The sequence below is a fragment of the Engystomops pustulosus genome, chromosome 8 (genome assembly GCF_040894005.1).
Source record: "Engystomops pustulosus chromosome 8, aEngPut4.maternal, whole genome shotgun sequence".
Lineage (NCBI taxonomy): Eukaryota > Metazoa > Chordata > Amphibia > Anura > Leptodactylidae > Engystomops > Engystomops pustulosus.
In genome coordinates this window covers 92,187,120-92,213,053 of record NC_092418.1, presented here as the reverse complement: position 1 = coordinate 92,213,053, position 25,934 = coordinate 92,187,120, and the positions used below count along the sequence as shown (strand labels likewise).

At 40.0% G+C, this 25,934-nt stretch overlaps 1 protein-coding gene across 4 annotated transcripts in view; it reads left to right on the top strand.

The window, feature by feature from the left end:
- UBR3 (ubiquitin protein ligase E3 component n-recognin 3) overlaps window positions 1-25,934 on the top strand; it is an 87,652-nt gene that overhangs the window by 12,664 nt on the left and 49,054 nt on the right. For all 4 annotated transcript variants that reach the window (XM_072121765.1, XM_072121768.1, XM_072121767.1 and 1 more), the window contains exons 3-19: window positions 2,367-2,519; window positions 5,826-5,960; window positions 6,534-6,583; window positions 6,962-7,028; window positions 8,194-8,324; window positions 9,101-9,329; window positions 11,448-11,627; window positions 12,760-12,893; window positions 14,601-14,687; window positions 15,557-15,622; window positions 16,369-16,458; window positions 17,132-17,260; window positions 17,334-17,386; window positions 17,935-18,068; window positions 19,127-19,214; window positions 19,882-20,021; window positions 24,514-24,610. In XM_072121765.1, coding sequence (XP_071977866.1) covers window positions 2,367-2,519; window positions 5,826-5,960; window positions 6,534-6,583; window positions 6,962-7,028; window positions 8,194-8,324; window positions 9,101-9,329; window positions 11,448-11,627; window positions 12,760-12,893; window positions 14,601-14,687; window positions 15,557-15,622; window positions 16,369-16,458; window positions 17,132-17,260; window positions 17,334-17,386; window positions 17,935-18,068; window positions 19,127-19,214; window positions 19,882-20,021; window positions 24,514-24,610 — 1,963 coding nt within the window. The remainder of the gene's footprint in view (window positions 1-2,366; window positions 2,520-5,825; window positions 5,961-6,533; window positions 6,584-6,961; window positions 7,029-8,193; window positions 8,325-9,100; window positions 9,330-11,447; window positions 11,628-12,759; window positions 12,894-14,600; window positions 14,688-15,556; window positions 15,623-16,368; window positions 16,459-17,131; window positions 17,261-17,333; window positions 17,387-17,934; window positions 18,069-19,126; window positions 19,215-19,881; window positions 20,022-24,513; window positions 24,611-25,934) is intronic.

Here is a 25,934-nt window from a genome sequence, read left to right as displayed (position 1 = left end):
CAACAAGGAAATGTGGCTTGTTTAAGGCTACATACACACATGAGGTTTTTGTTTGTGTGTTATCCAAGGATAGGACATGGACACATTAACTTCTATAGGATTATACACACATCCATGTTATGGTTTCCATTTTATCCATGTCCAGATACTTTATCCTGTGAAGAGAGCATTCGGCTGCATACACACTTTCCAGTTGGATTGTGTTTCAAGTGAAATGCATGGAATCTGTAACGAGCACCATGTATTTTGCATTGTTTACACGGCCAAGCTCTTGGCTTCTGCTTTCGGTTGGATTATGTTTAGGAACACAATTCAACCAGAACGTGTTAATGCAGCATCGATGTGCACAACACCCATTGTACAGATTATATATTGATCAGCTGCAATGTATCTTATGCAGTTGTCTGAGATAATGCAATTGTATCTTTCTGCCAACACACAACACAACCAGACCACAACCGCAGACAACGGAGTTGGTTTCCAAAACACATTTGCCCAATCATGCCATACACATGTAACTACGGCTGAAATTTTACAACCGGAGTAAATAAGTTTATCACAGGCATAAGTCTGCCATTACCCACGCTATGCTCCAAGTTCACACATGTTCTTCAATGAACGATTGGGGGAATGTCTGACATCGCCTATTTTGTGCTGCATCACATTGCTGTAATTCAACGTATTTAAGTCTCTGTAATTGCTGCATGCTCGGCTGTCGGGGACCCCCTGCATCTTACCCCCTGGTTTTCAAATGGTTGGTGTATGTGACAGTGAGGTTTGGAAATATTCCATCATTATTATCCTTTCTGTCTGCAGTGCATAAACTAGTTGGGTTATGAAAAGGCCTGATATATTCCTAATGGGTTACTCATCTGTAGCACTTGTCTGTCACAGTCTATGCGCATTTTTCTGCTATTTCCAAGCCATTTTCTCTGTACGATACCTGATGGACAAATTCCCTGATTGTAGAAAGCTTGTTGCTAGGTTACATTTACCGTAAATGTTGTCAAATTAATTACATACTGAGAATACTTCTACATGAGATGTACAGAGGGTTTTTATGTCCTTTAACATTTGCTGGCTATAGGTTCTGCAGATATATATGCTATCTTGTATGTAACCCAGGGACTAATAAATATATATATATATATATATATATATATATATATATATATATATATATATATGTATGTATATGTATATGTACGTACAGTCCCTGGGTAACGTAAGAGATGGGTTCTGCAGGTTTGTTCTTAAAGGAAACCTGTCACCAGGGACCTTATTTTCACTAAAGACAGGTTACAGAAGCTAATTACAGCTGTATTGCACATCTGCTTTTCTGCCTTTTCTAATAATATTGTGTGTTATAACTAACCTTGCACCCTGACACAATCCTTTGTGTAGCCCCAAGGGTTGGGCTTTGGTTTTGATGTGTTTCAAAAAACATGTGATTTGTCTGTGCTGCGCTCTCCTCAGCTCTCAGCCCCCACTTTTGTGCTCCTGTACAGCTCCTCCCTCCTGCTCCTTCACAGAGCTCACAGCCTGGTGACATCAGTAGGAGGAGCTGTACGGGAAGTAGGGACTGAGAACTGCGGAGTCTGCAACACAGACAAGGCACATGTAGTTTTTTGAAATGCATCCAAACCAAAGCCCAACCCTTGGGACTACACACAGGATTCTGTCAATGTGCAAGGTAAGTTATAACACCCTTTAAGTCGCATTTGTATGTAAGTCGGAACTGTATAATTTATAATTCTAGCCCCAGCCAAAATGTTTTTGGTCTCTGTGATAATTGGATTTTTAAACTTTTTGGGTTGTTATAAGAACCAAGATTAATAATAAAGCTTCATTGCAGACACCTTCGATAACTGTTACTGATCATTGTAGCCTGGGACTAAGTACAGTAAATTACCAAAATCCAGAGGTCCGTTTTGAACTAGGGGTCGTATGTAAGTCAGCTGTTCTTAAGTCGGGGAACCGCCTGTATTGTGGCTATAGGTGTCAGACACTAAAGCCCTGTTCATGCATTTCTAAATGTAGTTAACGCAGAGGGGTGCAGCTTGTCCTAATTAAAGTTTGCGTTTGAGCACGGCCTTAGGGTGACGGAACGCGTGACGTTTTGAACCTGGTTTTAGGCTGTTTTGAAAACGCATCCCTTTTTTTTTGTCTGTTTTTCAATTAAACGTCATGTGTTCCACCTCCCTTAGTGTTTTACCCCATTTGCTGCTGTGCAGTGGGTGACTGTTGGGGTGCAAGGGCAATGCATACAAGGCTCGGCTGTATCAATTCTGACAGTACTGGACTATGTTTTTGTGGTTCGTACATTTTAATATGAAAATGTGTATATATATATTTTTTTTCCATAGATTCCTCATCTGAGAAGGATATCCAGAAGACTCTTCAAGCTTTAGAACCACAGATCTCTTTCCTAGAGGACCTAACCAAGATGGGGGGAGCAATGCGGACAGTCCTCACCCAAGTTCTCACCAATCAGCAATATTATAAAGACCTTAGCTGTGGTACGTTTTGGCACTGAAATCTAGATGAGGTGTACAGCATAACTGGGCATGTTCTTAGTGTGTGAGTGGTTGGTTTATGCTCCTCACTATTCTGAACTCTTTTAGTACAAAACGCAGGGAAACTGCAAAGCACCCACTATAACAATACTGCAGGAGGCAGCTAAAGTGTACATTCACAATAGATACATGTTGGTCAAGCTGATTGTGGCCGGCTGATCAGCTAATATGGGGTCCACCTGGCTCCCCACCCAATGCTAATATATTACACTGCAGACTTCACATGGTTTATGTCGCCTAACTCTCATAGGTTCTCTGCTCTGTTCATATTCAGGTTTTGGGATCAGCTGATCTGCACTAAGTTCTCAATTGGATAAGATGTTGTCTGGCTGTGACAACCACTTATAGGTGCTAGCTCAGTTTATCCTACTAGTGCACTATAACATCACTGTGATTCCCAACTAACAGGTACTTGTATCCTGTGAATAGGACATTAGCGTCTTTACAATTGCAAACAAAAAGCCGATGATAAGGTACCACAAACTATTCACAAGGAATGAGAGATGTAACCGAACATTTAAAGGCAACTATCAAAGGGGTGACTGTCAAAGCTTAATGTTTATTAGAAATATTAAAAGTGAAAATTATAGTGAGCTGACACACGGACACAAATAATGGTATGTATAAACAAACTCTTGTAAGAGAGATAAAGAAGGCATTCACAGAGATAAGAGACAAAGCTCCCTGTAGATGCCTAATGTAAGGTTTCAATCTACTGGTTGCTCGTGTAGCTGCTCGGGTACCATTGCCCCAGCCTTTGTAGTTAGTAGCCCACAATGTGGATCTGCCCTTACAGCCTCCATATCCTCTGATGAAAATGTGTCGGGATGCGCCTTCAGAGATGCACTTGGGTTTTACAGCAGCTTTAAATAGGGTTAAGACCTGGGTACTACTCTGCACAGGGCGGGAGCTATCTGCAGTTGGTGGGGGTCAGCATCACCTACCTGGATGTTAACCCCTTGTCAGCTGTGCATGCCGTCTCTTTTTACACCTAGAATCCCGGTAAGCTCTAACCAGATCACCACAGTTTGTTATATTGTGCTATTGTTATATTGGCAGTCGCTCCCTTTTAATACTTGATTGTGTATTTATTGTAAAAATTTTGGTAAAATATGTGAAGTGCAATTTTACAAATGTAGACATTTTGATCCAGATTTGGATGGAGTGTTTGTTATGCGTGCAAACTCATTTTCCATTAACAGGGGACTGGATAACGCCCCTTATTGTGATAGCTGGGGTTTTTAAAAATTGTACCTTCAGCGCTGACCGTCATTCTCTGAGCCCTAATGGTATAGGGGTCGGCTGACCTCAGCAGTTATATGTGAAGGTCATTGCTGAGGTCGCTGATTGACCTGTCCATAAATGGCATGGCCTCCATAGTTACAAAAGTTATAGCCACAGTATCTAGTGGACTTGCGGGTGAAAAAAGTTTTTTTTTTTTTTTTGAGTTTTCTATTTGCTTCTTTTTTTTCCGTTTTGCTTTTGAAGCAGAAAATCCCGCGGGTGTTGTACAGTTTGATAAAAATTGAAGAAAGCAAGGGTAACAAAAACTTCTGTAAATATTAACCAAAGTAGAGGAGCGTAATCCTTGTTGTGCCTTGTGTATTACCTGAGTGACAATGTAGATTACATCCACAGGCTGCTAATGATGACAGCGTGAGAATAGTGGCTTTATAAATACTCCTCCGTAAGACTCTCATCTCTACTATTCCTGTGGGTGTCTGCGTTACAGCGGTATCATGTTTATCTGATCCAGGACTCCGCTCCCAGAGGTTTATATCACTGCACTTAACCTGTTAGTGCTTGTCATTGTTTAGATCACTGCTCTCGCTCTGAGCAAGTATTCGGGTTGAGTGAAAGACAATAAAAAACTAACTCTGACATTTGCCATAACCATTTTTGTCCCCAAATGCACTTGTTATGCTTCCATAGTAAAATCTTCATGTAGTCTAAACTCAGTTGTTCTGATTGTTTGGGATCAGACACCCCTGTTTATCAGATCCCTCTGCACCACAGCTATAGACTGGAGCGATTCAGAAGCACGGTCTATGTCTACCAAGTTACTGAAACTCCGCTTCTATTTACTCCAAGATTCATACAGTTCAGGACGCATTCACATGATGCGGTTGGATTACGTTTTTGTGAACACACAGAGTAACTCCGGCCTAGGCACATGTGCTTTTAGACTTAAATGCTTACATTGGGGAGGTAATCACACATTTGGCGCTTAAACACAATGGGTCAGATTTATCAAGCTGTCTGAAAGTCAGAATATTTCTAGTTGCCTAGGACAACCAATCACAGCTCAGCTTTCATTTGATCAGTGCTTATGAATATTTTAAAGGGGAGCTGTGATTTGTTGTAATGGACAACTAGAAGTATTCTGACTTTCAGACAGCTTGATAAATCTGCCCCAATGTATTGCTACATCCCTTACACAAGCATTTCACTGTAAACCCATAGCGTTTGGGGAGGAGTTCCTCCCAACGCGCTTGAAATGCGCTTCAAAGGATTTTCCAACCAGGCGTCTGTATTGCTGTACCCATATTTCCGGCTACCTCTGTTTTAGCTTTTGCTGCTGCTTTAATGATCAGTGACATAATTGCAGCTAATTTGAGAGAACTCCTTGTTCCGATATTTTTTTACCTGCAATGACTTCTTGTAAAACCCTTACTATGAGATCCACCCCCCCAGGATGAGTAGTTTGTTATTGTGCCCTGTGCTTACCCCATCATGTGTAATTATGGTTTAATATTCTTTTCAGAGATGATTTACATCATTATGAATCACGTCTCTGTGGGCTCCATGTGTGGTGAAGACAGATTGCTGGCACTTTGATTTGCATTATAACAGCAATCTGGCAAATGTCCTGTGTGTAGGAGGCTGGCAGAGACTCCTCATCTTTCTGCACAATCCAGCTCTGTCCTTTAAGTGAAAGTGGACTACATTTCGGCAGCTCCACGCACGGCGTTTTGAATTGCGTTTGGAGCGGAGTTCCTACCGAACGCAAATGCATTAAGACCTAAATGTTTGATTGCCAACTAACGCTGTTTAACAAGCAACTTGTGAATGTGCCCTCAGTGTGCATACGTTTATGTATAAGATGGTGATACTCGTGCAGCCGATACAACCAGGTCCAATGTGTGGACCGTATATATAGATAGTAATAAGTCTTGATTACCTATAACTCCACATGTATAAATGATAGTGTATATCTTATTGGGCAAGTTTGTATATTTTTTATTCTAGGTTCTGCTGAGAATACATGTACGGAGAGTCATGAGAAGTACCTAACGGCCCTAAAGGGATCTGGCCTGGCATTTCCAGAAGAAAAACCTTCAAGCGCGATCCAAGAGCAGGGCACAAGTGCAATGCCAGTGCAAGGTTTGAGGAATAACTTTTTGAATGCAGACTATTGTATGTTCTGTGTGTGTGTAACTTTCTGAAGGCGATCTGAAAACCACCAAAGGTAAAGTTAAAGATGGTAAGGGCTAGTTCACATCTTTGTTATTTCATTAGGTTTTTTTTTTTTTGCATTTGTTATTGTGATCCAATACAAGGTGTCGAGACAATACCGTATGTAATGGAAAGATTTGCACATGTTCTTTGTGGTCGGCCAATCCTGGTGTTGGTTCTAAATATCCAATGCAAAAAAAAAACACCTGATTGGTGTGAAATGGGCCCCAAAGGCTTAGATCATACCTCGTTCTGTTACCAATAGCGGAAAAAAAAATGCAGGATGCTGAATTAATTTTTCTGCTATTTCATGACTGAAGGGGGAACAGAACTTGCCAAGTGAAGGTGTCAACTTTATTGTAATACATTGCTACATCTGTCAGGGAGTTCTCACCTGTACGATATATTGCAGAAACCTCATTGAAAAAGTGATTTCAGAATTCTTACAAATATTCTACGCAGAATTTTTTACATTTTTTTTTTTTTTTTTTGCTTTCTTAGAAACTGCAGGAGCAACTGCAGCGTCAGCACAGTCGGAATCTTCTGATGAGGTTGGTGAATATAAATATATGATATTTCTGTTTGAGTTCACTCTGTACCTTTGCTTCGATCTGGTGGAAAAAGTGTATAGAAGTCTTCCAATATCCGCCCTGTAGGTAATGAGGCGCGGTTCACACACAGCGTTTGTCTTGTGTTTTGTAATGAATGTATGGGCTTGGTTGAATCACAGATTCGTTTTCACAGCGATGCTTACAATTGGGAAGGAGAATCCAAAACAAACTCGATGTGTGAACCCAGCCTGTGGTTATTTTTTTTTGTACATAATCTCTACAAGTGTCCTAGGAGGGTAACATTAGGTAATCTACATGTGAAAATTGCTGATGATTATTGTACACTCTGCTCCGTCTAAAGTTATATTCATCTTCCAGGAGGACCAGGATGACAGATCATCTGTAGGGAAACGTAAAAGAGTAAAACTCAGCACTAGTGCCAAAGGTATGTATGCTTTCACATGACCCTGCTGACTCTGTACTAGAACTGACACTGAAAACAAACATCTGAAATGTCAAGTGTCTTGTGTTGCACAGCTTGGAACATCCCAAACTGCGACCTGCAAGGCGTCAGGCTTTCTCACTCTCTTTCTGGCTTCACATGCTTTAAAAAGAAAACCCTTTTGGGGTTGTAAGGTTAAAGGTAACCTAACATTTGAATTGTTTCATTGTGAAGCAAACATACCTTCAGAATGCTGTAGCTACACCGATGCAGGATCATATCTTGGCTAATCCCTGAGCGGAGGGGGTTTTGCTGAAAAAACAATTATAACATTTAGGACCTTGGGAAAGCTGGGTCAGGCTGGCTGCCTACATAAACACATTACACACAGGAGGTTGGTCAAGACATGACTAATCAACCTGAGCTGGATCATTCTTACACAGCAGTTGGGGGATGGTGCAGCAATTGATTGTGTCTGGCAGGGAGACAAGTGATTGCATCATCCTCTCCTGCAGAGAAAAACTCACATCTAAGGCTCCTTCAGAGTTTGTCCTAGCAGGTGAGACAGCTTCATTATCATAATGTTATCTGTTTTATCAGCAATGCCACTCAACACAGGGATTAACCAAGATATGATCCTGCATCAGTGTAGCTACAGCAGTATCAAGATATGTGTGCTGCATAATGAGAGTTGTCCCTGGAACTGTTGGCTTCAATATGGGCTTATTAGGGAAATTTAGCATTTTGCAGTTGTGAGAAGCTGTACACATTTATCCTCAGTTTGCCGGTAGTCTAAGGGTGAAGACACACATGGCGTTTTTGGGCCGTTTTTACTAAGTGCGTTTTCAGATCGTTAAAAAACGCATCCAGTATTTGAAAACGCATGCGTTTTTGTCGATTTTTCCGAAATTGCGCAATGAAAACCGGACAGAAACGCATGCGTTTTCAAAAAAACGCATGCGTTTTTAAAAAACGGATGCGTTTTTAACGATCTGAAAACGCACTTAGTAAAAACGGCCCAAAAACGCCATGTGTGTCTTCACCCTTAGACTACCCTCTAAAAAAAAAAACGCCATGTGTGTCTTCACCCTAAGCCATATTGATTTCGATATTCCATTAATATTCTATGACTTGATTGTCCGTATAATTCTGTTCACTCTTCCTACAGATCCGTCTATCATGGATGTTTTGAAGCATAAATGTTTTTTAGAGGAATTACTCTTTTGGACAGTGAAGTATGAGTTTCCGCAGAAAATGGTCACCTTCCTACTGAATATGCTACCAGACCAAGAGTACAAGGTAACTCGCGTTCATTCACCTTTTTTAGTGGCATAGGTCGTCATTCTATGTTCACTTAGGAAAGTTTATGCCGCTTTTCTAGCAGTGTAGTCTCTTTGCTTTGGCAATTAGGGGTTACAGTGTTATAGCCCAAGGCATTGGTGAGCTAGCAAAATGCCATTAACGTTTGCACTAAGTGAACCCTTTTTTTTAAAGCGGGACTTCTGAGCTCAACTATTTACATCATATGCACAGGATATATCGTAAATACTGATAGGTCTAATTTCCAACTTTGGAAACCACACCTACATGGTTATTATGGTAAGACATATGTCCATCATATGAACAGAAGTCTCTTGATCCAAATGATTGCAGTTCATGCAGAACTGACCACTTTCTACATCCAAGTCAAAGGTAGGACTGAAAATTGTGGAGGCTGTTGACCGACTATATTTTAAGAAAAGTAAGTAAATATCTGTCACAATATTTGACAAAAGTGGGAAGCTTTCCCTTTTGAGCTGCTTGCACCTGCAGGTTTTGATCATTAAATATTTTTATTTTTCTCATGAAGATCAGTCTATCAGTCTTCTAAGGTCTGTTGGTATTTTACTCCCTTTACAGTGGGCACTGAAATGAAATGCTGAAATTTGCATTTCCAAAACTGCCTACTCTTACAGTCCCTCTACCTAGCCAAAGGTCACCATTGAGCTGCTGCTCTTGTATTGGATGTTACTTCTGTACTCTTCATCTACTTGAAGTAACCACATTTTGTATTCTACAAAATTTGTTTGTTGCAGATTGCATTTACGAAAACCTTTGTTCAGCATTACGCTTTCATAATGAAAACCTTGAAGAAAAGTCATGAGTCAGATACGATGTCAAACCGAATTGTGCACATCAGTGTCCAGCTCTTCAGCAACGAGGAGCTGGCCCGTCAGGTGACTGAAGAATGTCAGCTTCTGGACATTATGGTCACCGTGCTGCTCTACATGATGGAAAGTTGCCTTATTAAAAGTGAATTACAAGGTAAAGCATTTCTCATTTGGTGCAACCATCATGTGTTACTGTATTATATAACCATTTACTCAACCATATACATTACAAAGTGGAGCATTTTAACCCGTAGCAATTTACACAATCACCCAGTCAGTTTTCAAAAGTAGGGTGCAGTTTGTATAACCCAATATGAAAATGAAAAGCTCCCCCCTTAAAGGAAACCTACCATCAGAAATCAACTATAAGGCAGATCTCATGGTAGCAACATTCTAAACCCTTATATATCTTTATCAAATCCTCGAATTCTTCACTAAATTATAGTTTATCTAACTAATCTGCTAATTTGTGGCAGAGACTACTGGGGAGTGGAGTAGCCTCTCTCCGGACAGCAGGATGAAAGGCTACTCCAACCATCAGTAGTTTCTGCAGTTCTTCCCACCTGCTTGTCCCAATGCACTGCTGCCCTACTTCTGCGTCCTCGGCTTCTTCATGTAGCGCTATTTGCGCTCTGTTTAGACTAATTACTTACCTAAGGACTTTGCTTCTAGCGGGGTAAAATCTGTTGACAGGTTCCCTTTAAATCTGCTGCATGTCGCTTTTACCTATGATTTTTAACCCTTGCAATGGAATGAGCAGAAATTTGTTGCAAGCGACCTACATCATGTACTATATTTTTGTCAGATCTCTGGAAAATGCACTGCTTACGGAAACGACTTTACCGTGTGGCCACGATCACAGGTTGCACTTCAAATTGTGTTTTCAAAAATGCAGTGGGGAGTTGCTAATGCTGCATTCTTGTAAAATAACTAGACAAAATATTTATTGTTAGTTCCTGAAAGCAAGCGCTTAGGTCTTAAAGAGAACCCGTCATGCAAAATAACCCCCCAAACTAAATATATTTTCATAAACTGCCATTAGAGAGCATTACCTCTATCCCTTCATTGTCCCTCTACATGCCTGTAAACCTAAGCAATGAGGACCTAAAGCTGTATGCAAACGAGCTGTGAAATGTCCAATGAAGCATTAGCATATTCAAGCTGTCCACTCTATTCATGAGTGGGAGGCACAGCCACACCCCCAGTGCTTGACTGACAGCCTGTATAATGATGTGAGGCTGTATAATGATGTGCTTCCTGGTGCTGGCCACGCCCCCTGCAGCCTGTGTGTGCATGTGTGTGAGTTTAGGAGAGATACAGCAGCTCCAGGCAGCCATGTTATAGGAGAACATGTCAGATTCATGTGTAGCAGATGTCTGTGTCTCTCACCTGTATATTAGGAGGATGCAGCATTTACTATACATTACACACAGACATGAGCAGGGGGAGGAGAGGGGAGGGGGAACAGGGGTGACATCACTGCCTCTGACCATGTGACCAGCCTCATTTACATGATAAAAAATAGATGATTTTACAATGATTAATGTATGAAATAACTAGATAAAGGCTGGGATGGGATCCTTGTCAGCTGCTCCAACAGGTAGTAGTGACAGGACTAGTGACACAGACCTGATGACAGGTGTCCTTTAACTCTTCTGTGATTGGGAATATCTCCTCCATGTGCTTAAATAGTTTTGAAAACTGTGGTTGTGGTATAAGATAACATTGTCAGGAAGACTTAATGATGTCATCAGTTCCCTTCAAGCTGGAAGTACAACCTAGTTATAGCAGCAGGGATAGTAGTTCTGAACTTCCTCGTGGCTAACCTGCTGTTATGTACTGTAACAGACTATAGACTGTAGACTATACAGACGGTCCCCTACTGAAGAACACCTGACTTACATACGACCCCTAGTTACAAACGGACCTCTGGATTTTGGTAATTTGCTGTACTTAAGTCCTAGGCTACAATAAACAGCTATAACACTTGTCACAGGTGTCTGTTTTTTTTTTTTTTTTTTTTACTAAACAGTCATTTGGGTTTCACGTCCTTCTTATGATTCCTATTTGTAGCTAGTTGGCTTATATCTATTTTAGTAATTAGTTTGTCCAGGATACATATATTCTGTAAAAAAAATAAAAAAAAAATTTGCATTATAAAATGATCATATTAATGTATCAACAATTTCTAATGAGATTGCAGCCTGAGAATATTGTAGTGTTTTTTTTTTTTTTTTGGTTATAATAACGATTTTACTTTTTGTTTTTTCAGATGAAGAGAACAGTTTACATGTGGTTGTAAACTGCGGGGAACCATTATTAAAGAATAACACATACTGGCCACTAGTTAGTGATTTTATCAATATTCTCTCGCACCAAAGCGTAGCTAAGAAATTCTTAGAGGATCATGGGCTATTAGTAACTTGGATGAATTTCGTCTCGTTCTTTCAAGGTAGGTATACTTCCGATAAGTATTCAATGTGCAGGAGAGGATAGGTGATGTACTTTTTATTTGCTTGCAACCAGTGGCGGTAGTCAGACACTCATGTACCTCCATGATCAGTGGATGCTGGAATTAAAGGGGAAGTTATCCCCCAATGCTCAGTATAGGGGATAACTTTCTAATCGCTGAAGGTTTGTAGATGGGACCCACGCCGATCAGAGATGCAACTCGCAGAAACAATAAGAATCGTGTTCTCACTAAGCATGCTCAGTGGCAGCCTGAGTGAGCATCCTGTTGCTTGGAGTACAGCTATCTCCATCCGATCCCATAGACTCAATAGAGCAGTGGTGAAAAACCTTTTAGCAGCCGAGTGCCAAAAAAGCAACCCAAAAACCCCCTTATTTATTGCGAGGTGCCAACCAAAAATTAAAGCAGTAACTTATTGCTCCCTGTTCTTCAACAGCTTTCAATCATATTGGCCTCCTGAGGACAGCAACACAGTAGAAAGATGGAAAATGTTAGCTTCTTTCTGAAAGCAGCATCTTTTAAGTTGCTTGGAACGGCAACTGTGCTGGGGCAATGGCCCGGGTGCCCACAGAAAGGGCTCTGAGTGTCGCCTCTGGCACCCGTGCCATAGGTTCGCCACCACTGCAATAGAGTGTTGGTGCATTAGTGAGAACCGAAACGCTGTGCTCCTTTCACCTTCACCGATTTAAAATTTTTCCACTATACCGTTGATTTGGAAATAACCTCCTGAAGGGAAGCCCCTTTAACAACTACAATAGAGCCATTATCGCAGCGTCATGAATGTCGGACCTCCCCCGGTCTGATATTGATGACTTATCTTATGGATGGTCTTCAGTATTACTGAACTCAAAAATTCTAACATGTAGACTATAAAAGGTGTTTCTTCTTGTGATACCATCTCTGTATGCAAGTTTCTTTCCTCTAAATTTTTAAAAAATGTATTATTTAAAGAAAATGTTGGGGTTTTGGCCTTAGGTTATATTGTTCATTTGACCTAATGTTTATGTCTTCACAAATTGTTTCCGTACACACCAAGCCACAGAATTGATGCCCCCAAAAATGTCCTTAGTTGGATTTACCTGCTGACCTTGTTTTCTTCCTTTTTTTCCTCAAGGAATGAACTTAAATAAACGGGAACTCAATGAGCATGTAGAGTTTGAGTCCCAGACTTACTATGCTGCATTTGCTGCTGAACTTGAAGCCTGTGCCCAGCCAATGTGGGGTCTCCTGTCACACTGCAAAGTGAGGGTGAGTGAACTTACTAGGCTTAATGCACACAAGTAATGGCCTTTTGTGCACCACATTAATTATTTTGGATTACTGTATATACTCTAGTAGAAGTCAACCTGAATATAAGCCAAGTAACCTGAATACAAACCTATTGACTCTAGTATAAGCCTAGATGGGGAAATGCATTGGTGCGGCAAAGTGTGTGTGTGTGTGTGTGTGTGTCGCACATGGTGAGAGAGGAGAGGATCTGCTGGAAGTTCTAGAGGGGATATTGATGATTGATTGATTTGAGGATGATGATTGATGATTATTATTTTACTATATACTTCAGTATAGGCCAAATGGGGCTTTTTCAGCACACAAATTGTTGTTCACCCAGGGGTGGTAGTCTGTCGCTAAAAAATTGAAGATTATGTGTGCATAAGCCCTTGCACCTCTAAGGGACAGGAGGAGAAGATATGACTGCAATGATGACACTGGGACCAGAAGATTTTAGTTGGTGCTGTAATTCACAACTATTTTGGTGCAGGACCCATTGGTTTAGGCGTTCTACCAGCATAAGACTTCACTGTTGCCCAAAGTACAGTCTCTGATCTTTATACTATCAGGACACCAATCATTTCCCATTGATGGCATCTAGACCGGAGACTAAGAAACATTAGAAAATGTTAAAAATAACAAATAAGCAGTGAGTTTAGTGGAGAATCAAAAACAGTCAGGGATAGATGATCTTCACTGGTACTTCATGCACTTGCAGTCCCCGCGTGAGGTCTCTGTTGCTGGAAATTTGCCACTTCTATCTTTGTAACCCTTCCTGGGTCCTACTCACAGGGTGCAAATATATAGTGCAGATCACACGAGCATAGAGGCAGGATTTTTCTTTTTTATTATTAATATACTCACTAGTAAAAGCATAAAACATGCGCATAATGTTTAAAAACACCAAGCACCTCACCCGACCCAGGTTTCTCCTCTTCAGGCTTCTTCTGGGAAATGGTGCTGACCTAGTACTAGGCGTTTAAATAAATTTAAAAAAAAAACACATTCTGTCCTGAATTTTCTTAAAAATAGATTCACTCCCGGATAAAAAATTCATATAACAATATATTAATATTTTTTTTTCTGGGAGTGACATAATCTATTTTTAAAGAAATTCAGGACCGAATGTTTTTTTTTTTCATCTAGTTTATGTATTTAAACGCCTACTACTAGGTCAGTACCATGCCCCAGAAGAAGCCTGAAGAGGCAAAAACTGGGTTGGGCGAGGTGCTTGGCGTTTTTAAACATTATGCGCATGTTTTAAGCTTTTACTTGTGAGTATATTAATAATAATTAAAAAAAAAAAATCCTGTCTCTATGCTGGTCTGATCTGCACTATAAATTTGCCCCTGTAGGGCCCAGGACGGGGATAGAAGTGGCATATTGCCAGACCTCATGTGGGGACTTCAAGTGCATGGAGCACCAGTGAAGATGATCTATCCCTGACTGTTTTTAGTGTGGTGAGAGATTCTCAAGCAGTTGAGCATTGTTCTTTTAATATTTAAATGTTTTAAAACAGTTTGGAGCACGTGCTTTGTGACCATTTGCCCCCCCCCCCCCCCTCCGAATTATTACCATCACTTTTGGTGACTAACCTTTAGAAAGCTTTTGCTATAAGGAAGTAGATTGCTTTCATTTCTGTTAATGTATCTTTCACAGTAAGTTATGCAAATTTGTCTTTGGTAGGAGACTCAAGAGTACACAAGGAATGTTGTTCGGTATTGCCTTGAAGCACTTCAAGATTGGTTTGATGCCATAAACTTTGTGGATGAGGTAGGTCCAGAGAATAGAATAATTCTGCATTATTGTTATCCTGATATTGGCTTGTGTGTTATGGTTCCACCTTCTGTGAACCCACTGATATGTCTGTAGAGCAATTTGCGCATCATTTACCATGTTTGTGGCGATAGATTCTTTGTAAGCTACAGATGTGCCATATGAATATAGAGCTGCAAACAGGCCATACTAACAGATACATTAGATTATACTCTGAAGCAGAAGTAGGTGCTCTTTAGCTGATGTGTAATGGCCAAAATAAACAATTTGTACAGGACTTGAATTGTGCACTGTGCTCTGGCCATTTCAAGGACTGAACACTGCTTTGGGGATAGGACTCCAAGCAGCTTAGTGATATGATTCAAGGAGTCCCTGCTTTCCTGCTGCTCATTTTCACTAAAGACTGGTTACAGAAGCCCAAATATGTCTTTCTGCTTTCTCTAAGCATTTTATAATTGTGTGTTTTACTGGATTTCGGCCTGAATTTTCTGTGTAGTCCCAGGGGTTGGGCTTGGGTTTAGATGCATTTCAAAAAAACAAGCGATTTTCCTGCTCCTGTACAGCTCCTTCTCCTTCAGAGATCACAGTGTGGTGAGCTAACATCAGTGGATCAGGGATGAGCTGTACAGGAACACAAAGGTAAGAGCTGAGCAGTCTGCAGCACATGTTTTTTAAAATGCATCCAAACACCTAGGTTGCAGCTGTAATGGACTACTGCAACCTGCCTTTAGTGAAAATGAGGTCCCCAGTGACAGGTTCCCTTTAATGATATTGTCACTGCATTCACTGTTGAATAGTGGACCCGAGTAACGTGATTAATTTCTGTCTGCTTCATTTTAACAGAATTGCCTTCTTGTGTTTTTCAGCCTGCTCTTAATCAGGTCACTTTCCATTTGCCTCTGCATCGCTACTACGCTATGTTTTTAAGCAAGGTACGTATATTCTGCCTCTGAATGTGAGAAACTACTCAATGCATTTCATGGCTGCCCCTTCCCCAGTGCTGTATAAGTATCTGTTCATTGTGAGAAACATTATTTTTTGATTTTTTGGCAGCCCACAACTTTGTCTGAGTTGTATGCCTCTTTCCCAATAATGGGCTTGTGTGCATGGAATAGCCTGTTACCTGTTAGTGTGGGAGAAAACTGTATATGAAGAGTGTTTTATTGGTTTATCAATATAGATTGGTTTGAAATCTAAATCCAGATGTATTATGGGTGTTTGGACGTTGGAAAAGATTAGGGTGTTTTTGCATAACTCCTCTATTGAATGGAACAGCTGTAATACCATTCCTAACTTGCAGGCAGGGATGGCTTAATCAACGTGAATGAATGAGAGTTGGAGATAATTTAGATGAGTATTTCTGGATTTGTGCTTCCTCCTTCTATCTGTATAATGCTGCTGTGTGGGTAGAACTAGGTGCAGTTCTGTTCTGCTGAAGGGTCCGTGGCTCATCTTCTACATTGATGTAGTAATGAATCTCCGGGCCTGTTTACACCTGTTTAACACACAGGCCGATACAAATGTATTCTCACTGTTAAATAGATATGTTGAGAAAATGAGCCGTGACCCCCCAGTAAGTAGAAATAATGATCCCGTTAATTATTATGTGCCTGCATTCTCCTGTTAACACCTCTTTTAAATCAAATTAAGATAGTGTCTTAATTTTCATCTCTGGCAGGCGGTGAAGTATCAGGAAATAGATCTGGATTCTATATTACCTGACCAGGAAATGCTGATGAAACTCATGGTTCACCCGCTTCTGATTCAGGTATGATGGGTCCTTCTGTGCCGTGTGGGTGTTACACTGCTTGATCTGGCCAGTCATGCTAGGTGCCTATTATTTATTAAGCTAGTCTTAGGCCCAGTTCACACCGATGTCTGGGTACTCTTACACTCTGCATTTAAGGAGGGCATAATGGAAACAAAATCCTTTCACATTCCCCACAGACTTAAGGTATTAAGTCATTAATGGTGAAAAATGTCGCTATTTTTTCTGTTATGGATAACGGAAGGTGTAAAGGCAAACTGATGTATGCCGGTGTGAACTTGGCCTTTAACATTTCTTATCTGACTGTAAAGATTTTGTGCGGTGTTCGCTAACATTCATCTACTGGAAAGTTAATAAGGATGTCCCAAATAAATAATGTATCTACAGGATAGGGGGATGAGTGGGTAATGGTGAGATAGTAGACTGCTGTAACCACAGTCACAAGAACGGGGCTCCCAGAATACAGAGAACGGGTTTCCTGTTCTTATTGATGGGTGAAGAAGCAGGATGAGAATGCACACTGCCACTTCATTCACATGTATGGGAATAACAGAGATAACAGAGCACAGAGCAAGAATCTGACTGCTCCCATAGACAGTGAATGGGAACATATCCTAAAGGAATAGCTATTATCTTTAGTCCTCTTTTAGTCTTTTCTGTTTTTTGTTTTCAGGCAAGTTTGTCTGAAATTCACAGCAACATGTGGGTACGGAATGGCCTTCAAATTAAAGGACAAGCAATGACCTATGTACAGTCACATTTCTGTAATTCCATGATCGACCCTGATATTTACCTGTTACAGGTGAGTTCTTACAGAATGTCCTCCTGTTCCCTTATTCTTGTTAATCCACTCAACTAATCCTTTCTTTTTTCAGGTTTGTGCATCTAAACTAGACCCAGATTACTTTATTTCATCCGTTTTTGAAAGGTAAGAGGGTACATAATCCTAGCTCTAATATGAAGTGTACAATAGTGTGTGTGTGTGTGTGTGTGTATGTATAATATGATGATCACTCTGGCCTTCCACTCTGGCAGAGATTGTATGTATGGGTTGTATCTGCCCAGCTTCTGTGCTGACGGATTATGGGAATTATAATGGAGCACAGAGATCTAAAAATCATAATGGAGTCTGATCGGGAAACTATACAGGGAAAAAATGTTTCTGTCTTGCTTATTTTTTTTTTTTTCCCTTCCTTTGTTGAGTTGCAGATGATGTTAAATTGGTTTTTGCACAAGTGAAATTTTCCACTTATACAAAGAATGGCTCATACATGTCTGATCAATGTTGGCCATAACATTTGGGCACCCAAAGAGCAGTGAAATGGGGTGGGGTGGGGGGCACATTTTGAATGGAGTGCTGGTGCGGCCCTTATTTATGTGACGGCATAAGAATTATTTTTCAACTTGATTTGGAAAGTTCTAGTTTTTGGTTCAGTAATAGCCATATATCATACATGTTTCCTTTCTTCCCTCAAGGTTTAAGGTTGTAGACCTTTTAACAATGGCCTCCCAACACCAGAACACAGTTCTTGACTCTGATCATGAAAGGTCGATGCTTGAAGGAGCTCTGACGTTTCTTGTTATCCTTTTAAGTCTCCGTTTACATTTAGGTAAGTTATATAAAGGCGTGACTTCTCCTCTGTGTACAAAATTGAAATAAAGGGAGTCTAACGCCTTTTAAATCCACCCCACAAGTAAAAAGAGTATTGTGTAGGGGACGTCATAAGATTCCCAGATGTACCTTTACTTGATCCCAGGCCTTCTGTCATTTTAGATTAAAATTCTATTTAAATATTTATGAGCTTCTTGGTGCATCTTCTTTCTACAATTCCTTTCTGCAAGGGGTTTCAGTTGATGTTGGGTGTTGAGTAAGAGGAAAACCTGTGCACCAGCAGACACAGCCCAAAAAACTAATTTGCATTTATGTATAAGGTGAATTTTCTAAAATGACAGATCACGGAGAAAAAGGAATGCAATTTCTGGAAAACTTATACAGTGACCTAAATAATGCTGTTCCTGTGGGGGAATCTGGGTGCAGTTTACTCCCTTAAAACTCAACTACATAACTACATCACTAGTGACTTAATATTTTAGGCACCATTTACATGAGAAATCCAAATGTTCTGAGAAAAAAAACAACAGGTGGCCATTGCTTATAATAAACTATAATGTTGAAGCCCCATAACCCACCATTACCCACCCCTCTAGGGTGTCTCTCTTTAGGTGGTGGTACTGGGAAGTATAGAAATGATATGGGTGACCCTTAGTCAGTGACATTCAGCAGAGTTAGAGCTTGTCTTTTTGAGGCTGGGTAGGCAGTAGTGAGATTAGGGACAGATTGTCTACCACCTGGATTAGATGATCTGTACTTCCAGACTAAAGGGAAAGAAAATGACTACAGGTGGTCGCCGACTTAAGGGCATTCGACTTGCAGACGACCCCTAGCTTCAGACGGACCCCTCTGCCCACCAGTTTCAACTTGCATAGAAAACTAAATTTTGTACGTAACCCGACTGTACAAAAGAGAACTGTTAACCAACCTATAGATATTATATTGTCTTCATTTCATACTTTAGCGTTTAATCACATATACAAATGTTAAATGTTTTGTTGCTTTCTGCTAGTAGTATGACCCCCCCCACTTTAACCTCTATACCTCTGTTTTTAGGAATGACCGATGACGAGATCCTCAGAGCAGAGATGATATCGCAGCTATGTATGAACGACCGTACTCACAGCTCATTACTTGATCTTATATCCTTTTACAAATATTTCTGTGATTTGGATTTTACCTCCTTAGGGCAACAATAATATGTGAAATGTCATTTCTAAATTTCCCTCTTATGACATCTCACCTGTTCACCTATAAACCAAAGTTGTGTGAATAGGAGGAGAAGAGTCATATTTTGCCTTAGATTAGTCAAGTTTAGAAGCTTCAGAGAGAGAGAGTAACTTCAGTTCTATAAAACCTAGAAATATATTTTTGGTGTCATATTAAATAATAAGAATCCCACAATTCAGATTTCATTAGGCTTTTATTTTACACCCCCAGAGATACAAGCTCTAAAGACATAGTTGGAAATATTTTTTTTTTCTTTCCAGGATTCTCATTTAATTCTTTCTTACAGTTTTCTAATGAATCCTCTGATATAGTTATGCACAAAGTGGAATATACTTGATCTGCCTGAAAATATAGTTAGATTATATAGAAAAAAGCTGTTTTTTTGGATAGTAAAAAAAAAGTTAAATCTCCTAAATGAGATTTTAAAAAGGAAAAAAACAAAATAAAAATCTTGCACACCTCAAAGACCATAAGCCTTTGTGTTAGTGATGGATTTTCTTTATTAACTGTTCTGTTAGCTGCTTTTGTACATTTTACAGTATTACTATTTTGAGATGTTTTCCTGAACTTCTAGTTCACATTCCAGAAAGCCCAAATCCCAAGAGCGGTATACTGCTGGGGAGCTGCAGCTTTGAATCCATGTTGTCTTCGGTCGCCGATTTTAAAGCTCCTGTGTTTGAACCTGGAGGTTCTATGCAGCAAGGGATGTACACTCCAAAGGGTAGGTATTGTCACTGCACAGATGGCTGTGCATTGGGACTTTCCTCCTGTAGGACCTATAACAGTTGTCCACTTGAGAAAACCCATTTACTTCCTGTATTTTGAATAAGGCCTGAGGGATAGGTCTCCTGTCTAGGGTCCCCAGTACTGAAACTGTTCCCCAAAAATGTATCTCTCCCCTATAAGGACCTGTCCTGCATTACATAAACAGTCCACTGACTGTATGATTTGCTTATCTCCTTTCGTGGCACAGTGCAAGCTGGAAATCTCAGCTGTGTCTTCTTAAAAGTAAAAAATACATTTCATTAAATTTGGACTATTATCAAAATCCAGCATGATAAACCAGTGACACTTACTCATTGATGTCGGCACCATTCCTTCTAAAATCCTCTTTTTAAGATTATGCTAATGAGTTAGAAGGGCTCTTGGGGGCATTACTAGCGCACACACCTGTACTATAGCTTCACAGGCTGTTATGCTGTGTAGGAAGCCACCACCATCAATGTGTGCTGAAACTTCATTTGATGTAGTGAGATTACATCAGGGAGAGGGGGGACATGCTGAGAAGCAGGGGAGGGCAGCTTTTTTTTTTTTTTTTTTTTTTTTTTTGAAACCGATATTTTTATTGAACATTTTTTATATAACAACACAAACAAGTACAACTTGGAGGGGAATATGTAGGAGATGTTTCCACTATATTTAGGAAAAGGCTTTATGAACCCCATGTACTGCTGGTCAGTGAGGTTCACAGTGCAGAGCTCCAATTACCCAGAATTTCCATACATAGCGTATATATTATGGAAATATGTGTATATATTCACATTCCTGTATAAACTGTATTTAGATACTTACAATATGAATTATAGAATTGGATAAGGAAACATAACACATTAAAAGTGTATCGTCCATGTCTTATACACTTTGACCACTTGGTGGAGCTAATAGTCTTCTCCCTCTTTGTGTATGTCATATATAGCCCAGTTATTATGTTAAAATGGTCAGGTTTAAGCTCATGATTCATGAAACATCTCATTGAGCACTTGCCTGGGATCCGAGTAAATACCAGTTTAGTGGGGCGGAACTGATGAGCTGATATTTTTTATTTATTTGTCTCTCCTTTAGAATGTCACCGCTTCTCTTGTGAATAGATCTGATAATGGGATCATTTATTTTTACATTTATACTTGTATCGATCGCACTAAAATTGTAGGTAGGATGGATGAACAGAGAATTTTTTTTTCTATTGTTGTAATTATTGTTTTGTTTTAATAAAACCAGAGAAGAAATCATGCAAAAATGTTTATCTTTTCACACACTGTATATTTGTTCCAAAATGTCAGCATTTTTCTGAATAATCTCAATAAACGTATCAAGACATTTACTTACATTCTGGCTGGAGTTCACAAAAAGTGCATTGTCCGACGATCATGCACTCTGCCGCGATTCACTAAGGTCGTGCGCCCAATATCCTGCATGTGTCGCTTCCCCTGCTCAGGTCCACCGGAGTTCACCATCTTTTTAGTGATGCATGTAAGTGCTTGGGCGTGCGACACAATTTAAAAGTTTAATCCCGCGCTCAGTCCAGTCTCAGTCAGATCATTCTGACTCAGTCAGATCATCCGCCAGCCCGCCCCCTAAATTGTGTTGCGTGGAAGCCAGCGCAGTTGTGCCACTAAAAGGATCGCGTCCGACAGTCCCAGCGCAGACGCTTCTTAAATACCTGCGCAAGCTGTGTAATCTCCGATAAAGGTGCACAGGCCGATGAAAGTGAGTAGCGCGAAGTAAATGAGCCCCAATCTAATTTATCATGTGTGGAAATCATTTTAAGTTGCAGAAATTTCTCCATCAAATCTGCATATGAATCAATGACTCGCATTGTGCATTTTAAGGGTTTTTCTTGGATTCAGATATTAATTGCTTATATGTAAAATAGACCATTGGTACCTACATTGATTAGCTTAAATGACACCTGTCATCAGGTCTGTGTCACTTGTCCTGTCACCTCTACCTGTTGGAGCAGATCACAAGGATCCATCCCAGCCTTTATCTAGTTATTTCATACATTAATCATTGCAAAATCATCTTTTCTTTATTATGTAAATGAGGCTGGTCACATGGTCAGAGGCAGTGATGTCACTCCTGTTCCCCCTCCCCTCTCCTCCCCCTGCTCATAAAATGCCTTTTTTAAAAATAATTCTTTTAACCAAATACAGCAGGTCTTTGCCCATAACAATTGCTGTGAAATCTAACCAATCCAGATAGTGAAGGGTTAAGAGCCTTCTCTCTTTTTACAATACTTGGAAGCATTTGCCTTCAGGATACGACAATCGTTTTTCCAAGTGGCGTCTCTTGTAGCACAGAATATAGTATTTTCTTTTTTTCAATTTGCATTTACTTGACCTTTCCTGTAACCCCCGATCTCTTGTGATTCCCACACCTTTAAGGGTTTAAGCAAAACTCCATTCTGTCCTCTGGCTCTAATTTGTTGTATTGTCTTATATTGATAAATTGATGTAAAGAGGGAGGATTACACATTTTATAAAGGCTTCTCTTACAAGAAATTGAGGTCTAAGAGACATTTTCCTCGTCTGACACCTAATAATATTGGCAACGGGTTGTAACTCTGATTTTATTATGATGATATTCTTTTATAACTTGGACACTATATACACCCAAGCACAAATTCTGTAAAATCAGATTGTGGTTGTGCTTAGAAAGGCATCAAAAACCATTAGCAAAACCTAGTTTTTCTTTTTGCACCTAAGCGTGCTGCTGCATATACCCTTATAATGGTTAATATGACCTAAATCTCTTGGGGGCGTCCACTGCCAGGCAATATGAGCAATGTCTGATAACCTATCCTCAGCATAGGCCGTTAGTGTGTTAGACTTTGGAGGTTGGGCACATAGGCCACACACAGATTGCATGTTGCGGGATCAAAATCTATTCACTTCCAGAATAAACAAATTGAGTCCCGCTTTTAGTGTCAATAATTGGGAATTGCAGCTTTAACTTCAGATTTTGTGATTGGCAGCTGAGTTGCAATACTCTGGAGTCTCAATGATCTTATACAGGGTGATGGGTCATCTTGGCTTCTGTAGGAAACCGAGGCCGTGGCAGGGACTGGGCCACAAATGAGAACAGTCATGGGGTGGAGCAGTGTGCCTAATTCATAAGCATGCATGCATGCATACATACATATTAATTTTGACATACCAGTGAATGAGGATAAATACATCAAACTTATTCATATCCTCTATTGTGAATGTAGATGTGGCACCGGTTGGTCTCAAGCTAAAAATGTTTATTTTCTGACATATGGCAATGTCCTAGTGTACTTTGTACTTAACTAACCCTATAGAACAGTGATGATGAACCTTTTGGGGACAGAGTGCCCCAACTACAACCAAAATCCACTTATTTACTGTGAAGTGCCAACATTATTGTTACCTGTTCTTCTACATCTTTCCATTGTATCTGCCCTTGCAGATATTGTATTGTATTGCAGTTCTGTCAACACCTTCTTACTTTTCCCACAGTTCCAAAGAAGTGTTGCTTAAGTTGCCTGGGACTGCAGGAAGATTTGGTCCCATTTGGTGAACTCTGTCCTGGGGCGTTGGTCTGAATGCCCACAGAAATGGCTCATAGTGCCACCTCTGGCACCCGTGCCATAGGTTCGCCACCACTGCTATAGAATCATCAGACATAATTTAGTTCAAGTGTAACTAATTGCATAAATGAATAGCGCAGATGATAATAAACTATGTAATATAATTTATTCAGGAAATCTGTTTGTGTCCTTTTTTTCCTCTCCTTTCTTATTTAAGCAGTTTGTGTTAATCAGCTTGTATCCGCTGCCAGCTAAAAGATGAAGGAGCCTGATAGTGTTGAATGGCTTAAAGGGGTGTTCCTATTAAAGCAAATTAATGTTGTTGTTTTTATGACAAAAAGTTATACAATTTTCCAATATACTTTCTGTATATTTTCTAGATCTCTGCTTTCTGTCATGCTGTAGAAAGCTTCTATGTTTACTTCCAGTGGATAGAAATCTGACCATGGTCATACAGGTGCTCGGCTCGTTATATCACACAGCTCTGGTTACTCTGTGATACCTGTGTGACCATGGTCAGATTTCTGTCCACTAGAAGCTTGCTGTAGCAGGACAGCAAGCAGATATCTAGAAAACCATGAGGAATTGATACAGTAAGTATATTGGAAAATTGTATAACTCTTTATCATAAAAACAATGACATTGTAATGGGAATACCCCTTTAATGCTTTACATTAGTACATGTGGGTGGACTTCAGAAGGCTTTCAGATAAACTGCTCACTGTAGGAGAAAGAGTAGAATAATGGGACAAATGGCATATTGCAACGTTAACTTATGACCTGCAATTTTCCCTTCTGAAAAATACAATTCCAAGTTTTTGTTGTGCTTGGTTACGCTTTAGTCGTCTAATGGAGTGTAAAGACTGAGTAATTTCTTGTGTAGGTGAGGTCTGGGACCAAGAATTTGACCCTGTGATGGTTATCCTCCGTACCGTGTACCGCAGAGACGTGCAATCCGCCATGGACCGATACACTGCCTTGTAAGTGGAGACTTTTGGCTTGTGTTCACTGTATATGATTTGCATTACATCAGTATAATTCCAGAACTGCAAAACTGTGCAGGACTTTCTGTGGGGATGAACTGACGGGCATAATTATTGCTTCTTTATACGCAAATGATTTTATTTTTACCAAATATCAGAAAAGGGCATTAGTTGTAGGCATGAAATGCTCTCCTGCAATTTAGCTGACATTCAGGGTTTCATTTCCATTCGTCTCGTAGTGTTTTTGGAATGAGCCGTCAGAATGAATGATGCATTGCCTTCCAGCGTGAGCAAATATTGCTTAACCTTTATTCCAGAGCAATTTATTTGCTAATTGGATGCTGCATTTCCCTGAAGTCCTGCTAAAAAGAGACTTAAAGTAACCTTGTCCTTTTTCTTCAAGTAAGGAGTTTTCCATATGGTGTAAGCCGGCCTGTGTCTGTGAGCAGCTTACTAATCGTGTCTTTTCATTTCAAAGTCATTGTCCTTCCGTTCTACCAGTTTCTTTATTGTCTCAAAAAATTAATCCTTTTACTCAATAACTTCTATTATTGCAGTTAGGACTTATTTTTCCTACAACCGGGCTCAAAAGCCATTAGAGGAAATCTACCATCATGATAAACCAGGGACACATACTTATAGCTCTAGGGACTGTGACTGTGGTAATCTTATATTTGTTATCCATGGCCTCCTTCCTTCTAAAGTCAACTTTTAGATACACAAGCTGTTATACTGTGCATGAGTGCACTCCCCCCTCCAACTGTGTGCTGTAACATCATGTGCCGCAGTTAGATTTCCTCAAAAGGAGTGGGCGGGTGAGACAGTGTAACAGCCTGTGAAGCTACAGCATGGAGGGCCTCTGGTAACATCCTGAGTCCTTCTGGTTCATTGGCATAATTTAAAAAGTTGATGTTAGAAGGAAACGGTCATGAATGTCAATTACAAAAATGACCACAGTCACGTTGCCTGGATCTATGACTAAGTGTCTCCGGTTTATCATGCTTATTTTTGATGGTAGATTTCATGGTAACTTGCTGACCATTCATAGGGGCAGTTAACCTGTACATTTTACATTGTGTTAAATAAAACTGTACGCAGTAACCTTGGAGATTCAGTAATGCTATAACCTAATGGTGACTGATGTGAATTTATAATTTCATCAGGTTTATTCTGGGATTTTGGAGCATGAAAATGAAGCTTCAGTTGCTTGTTGTTGGATAATAACAACTTACTTTTGTAATTTACCATATATACTCGAGTATAAGCTGACATAAGTATAAACCGAGACCCCTAATTTTTTTTTTTTTTTTTTACTCGAGTA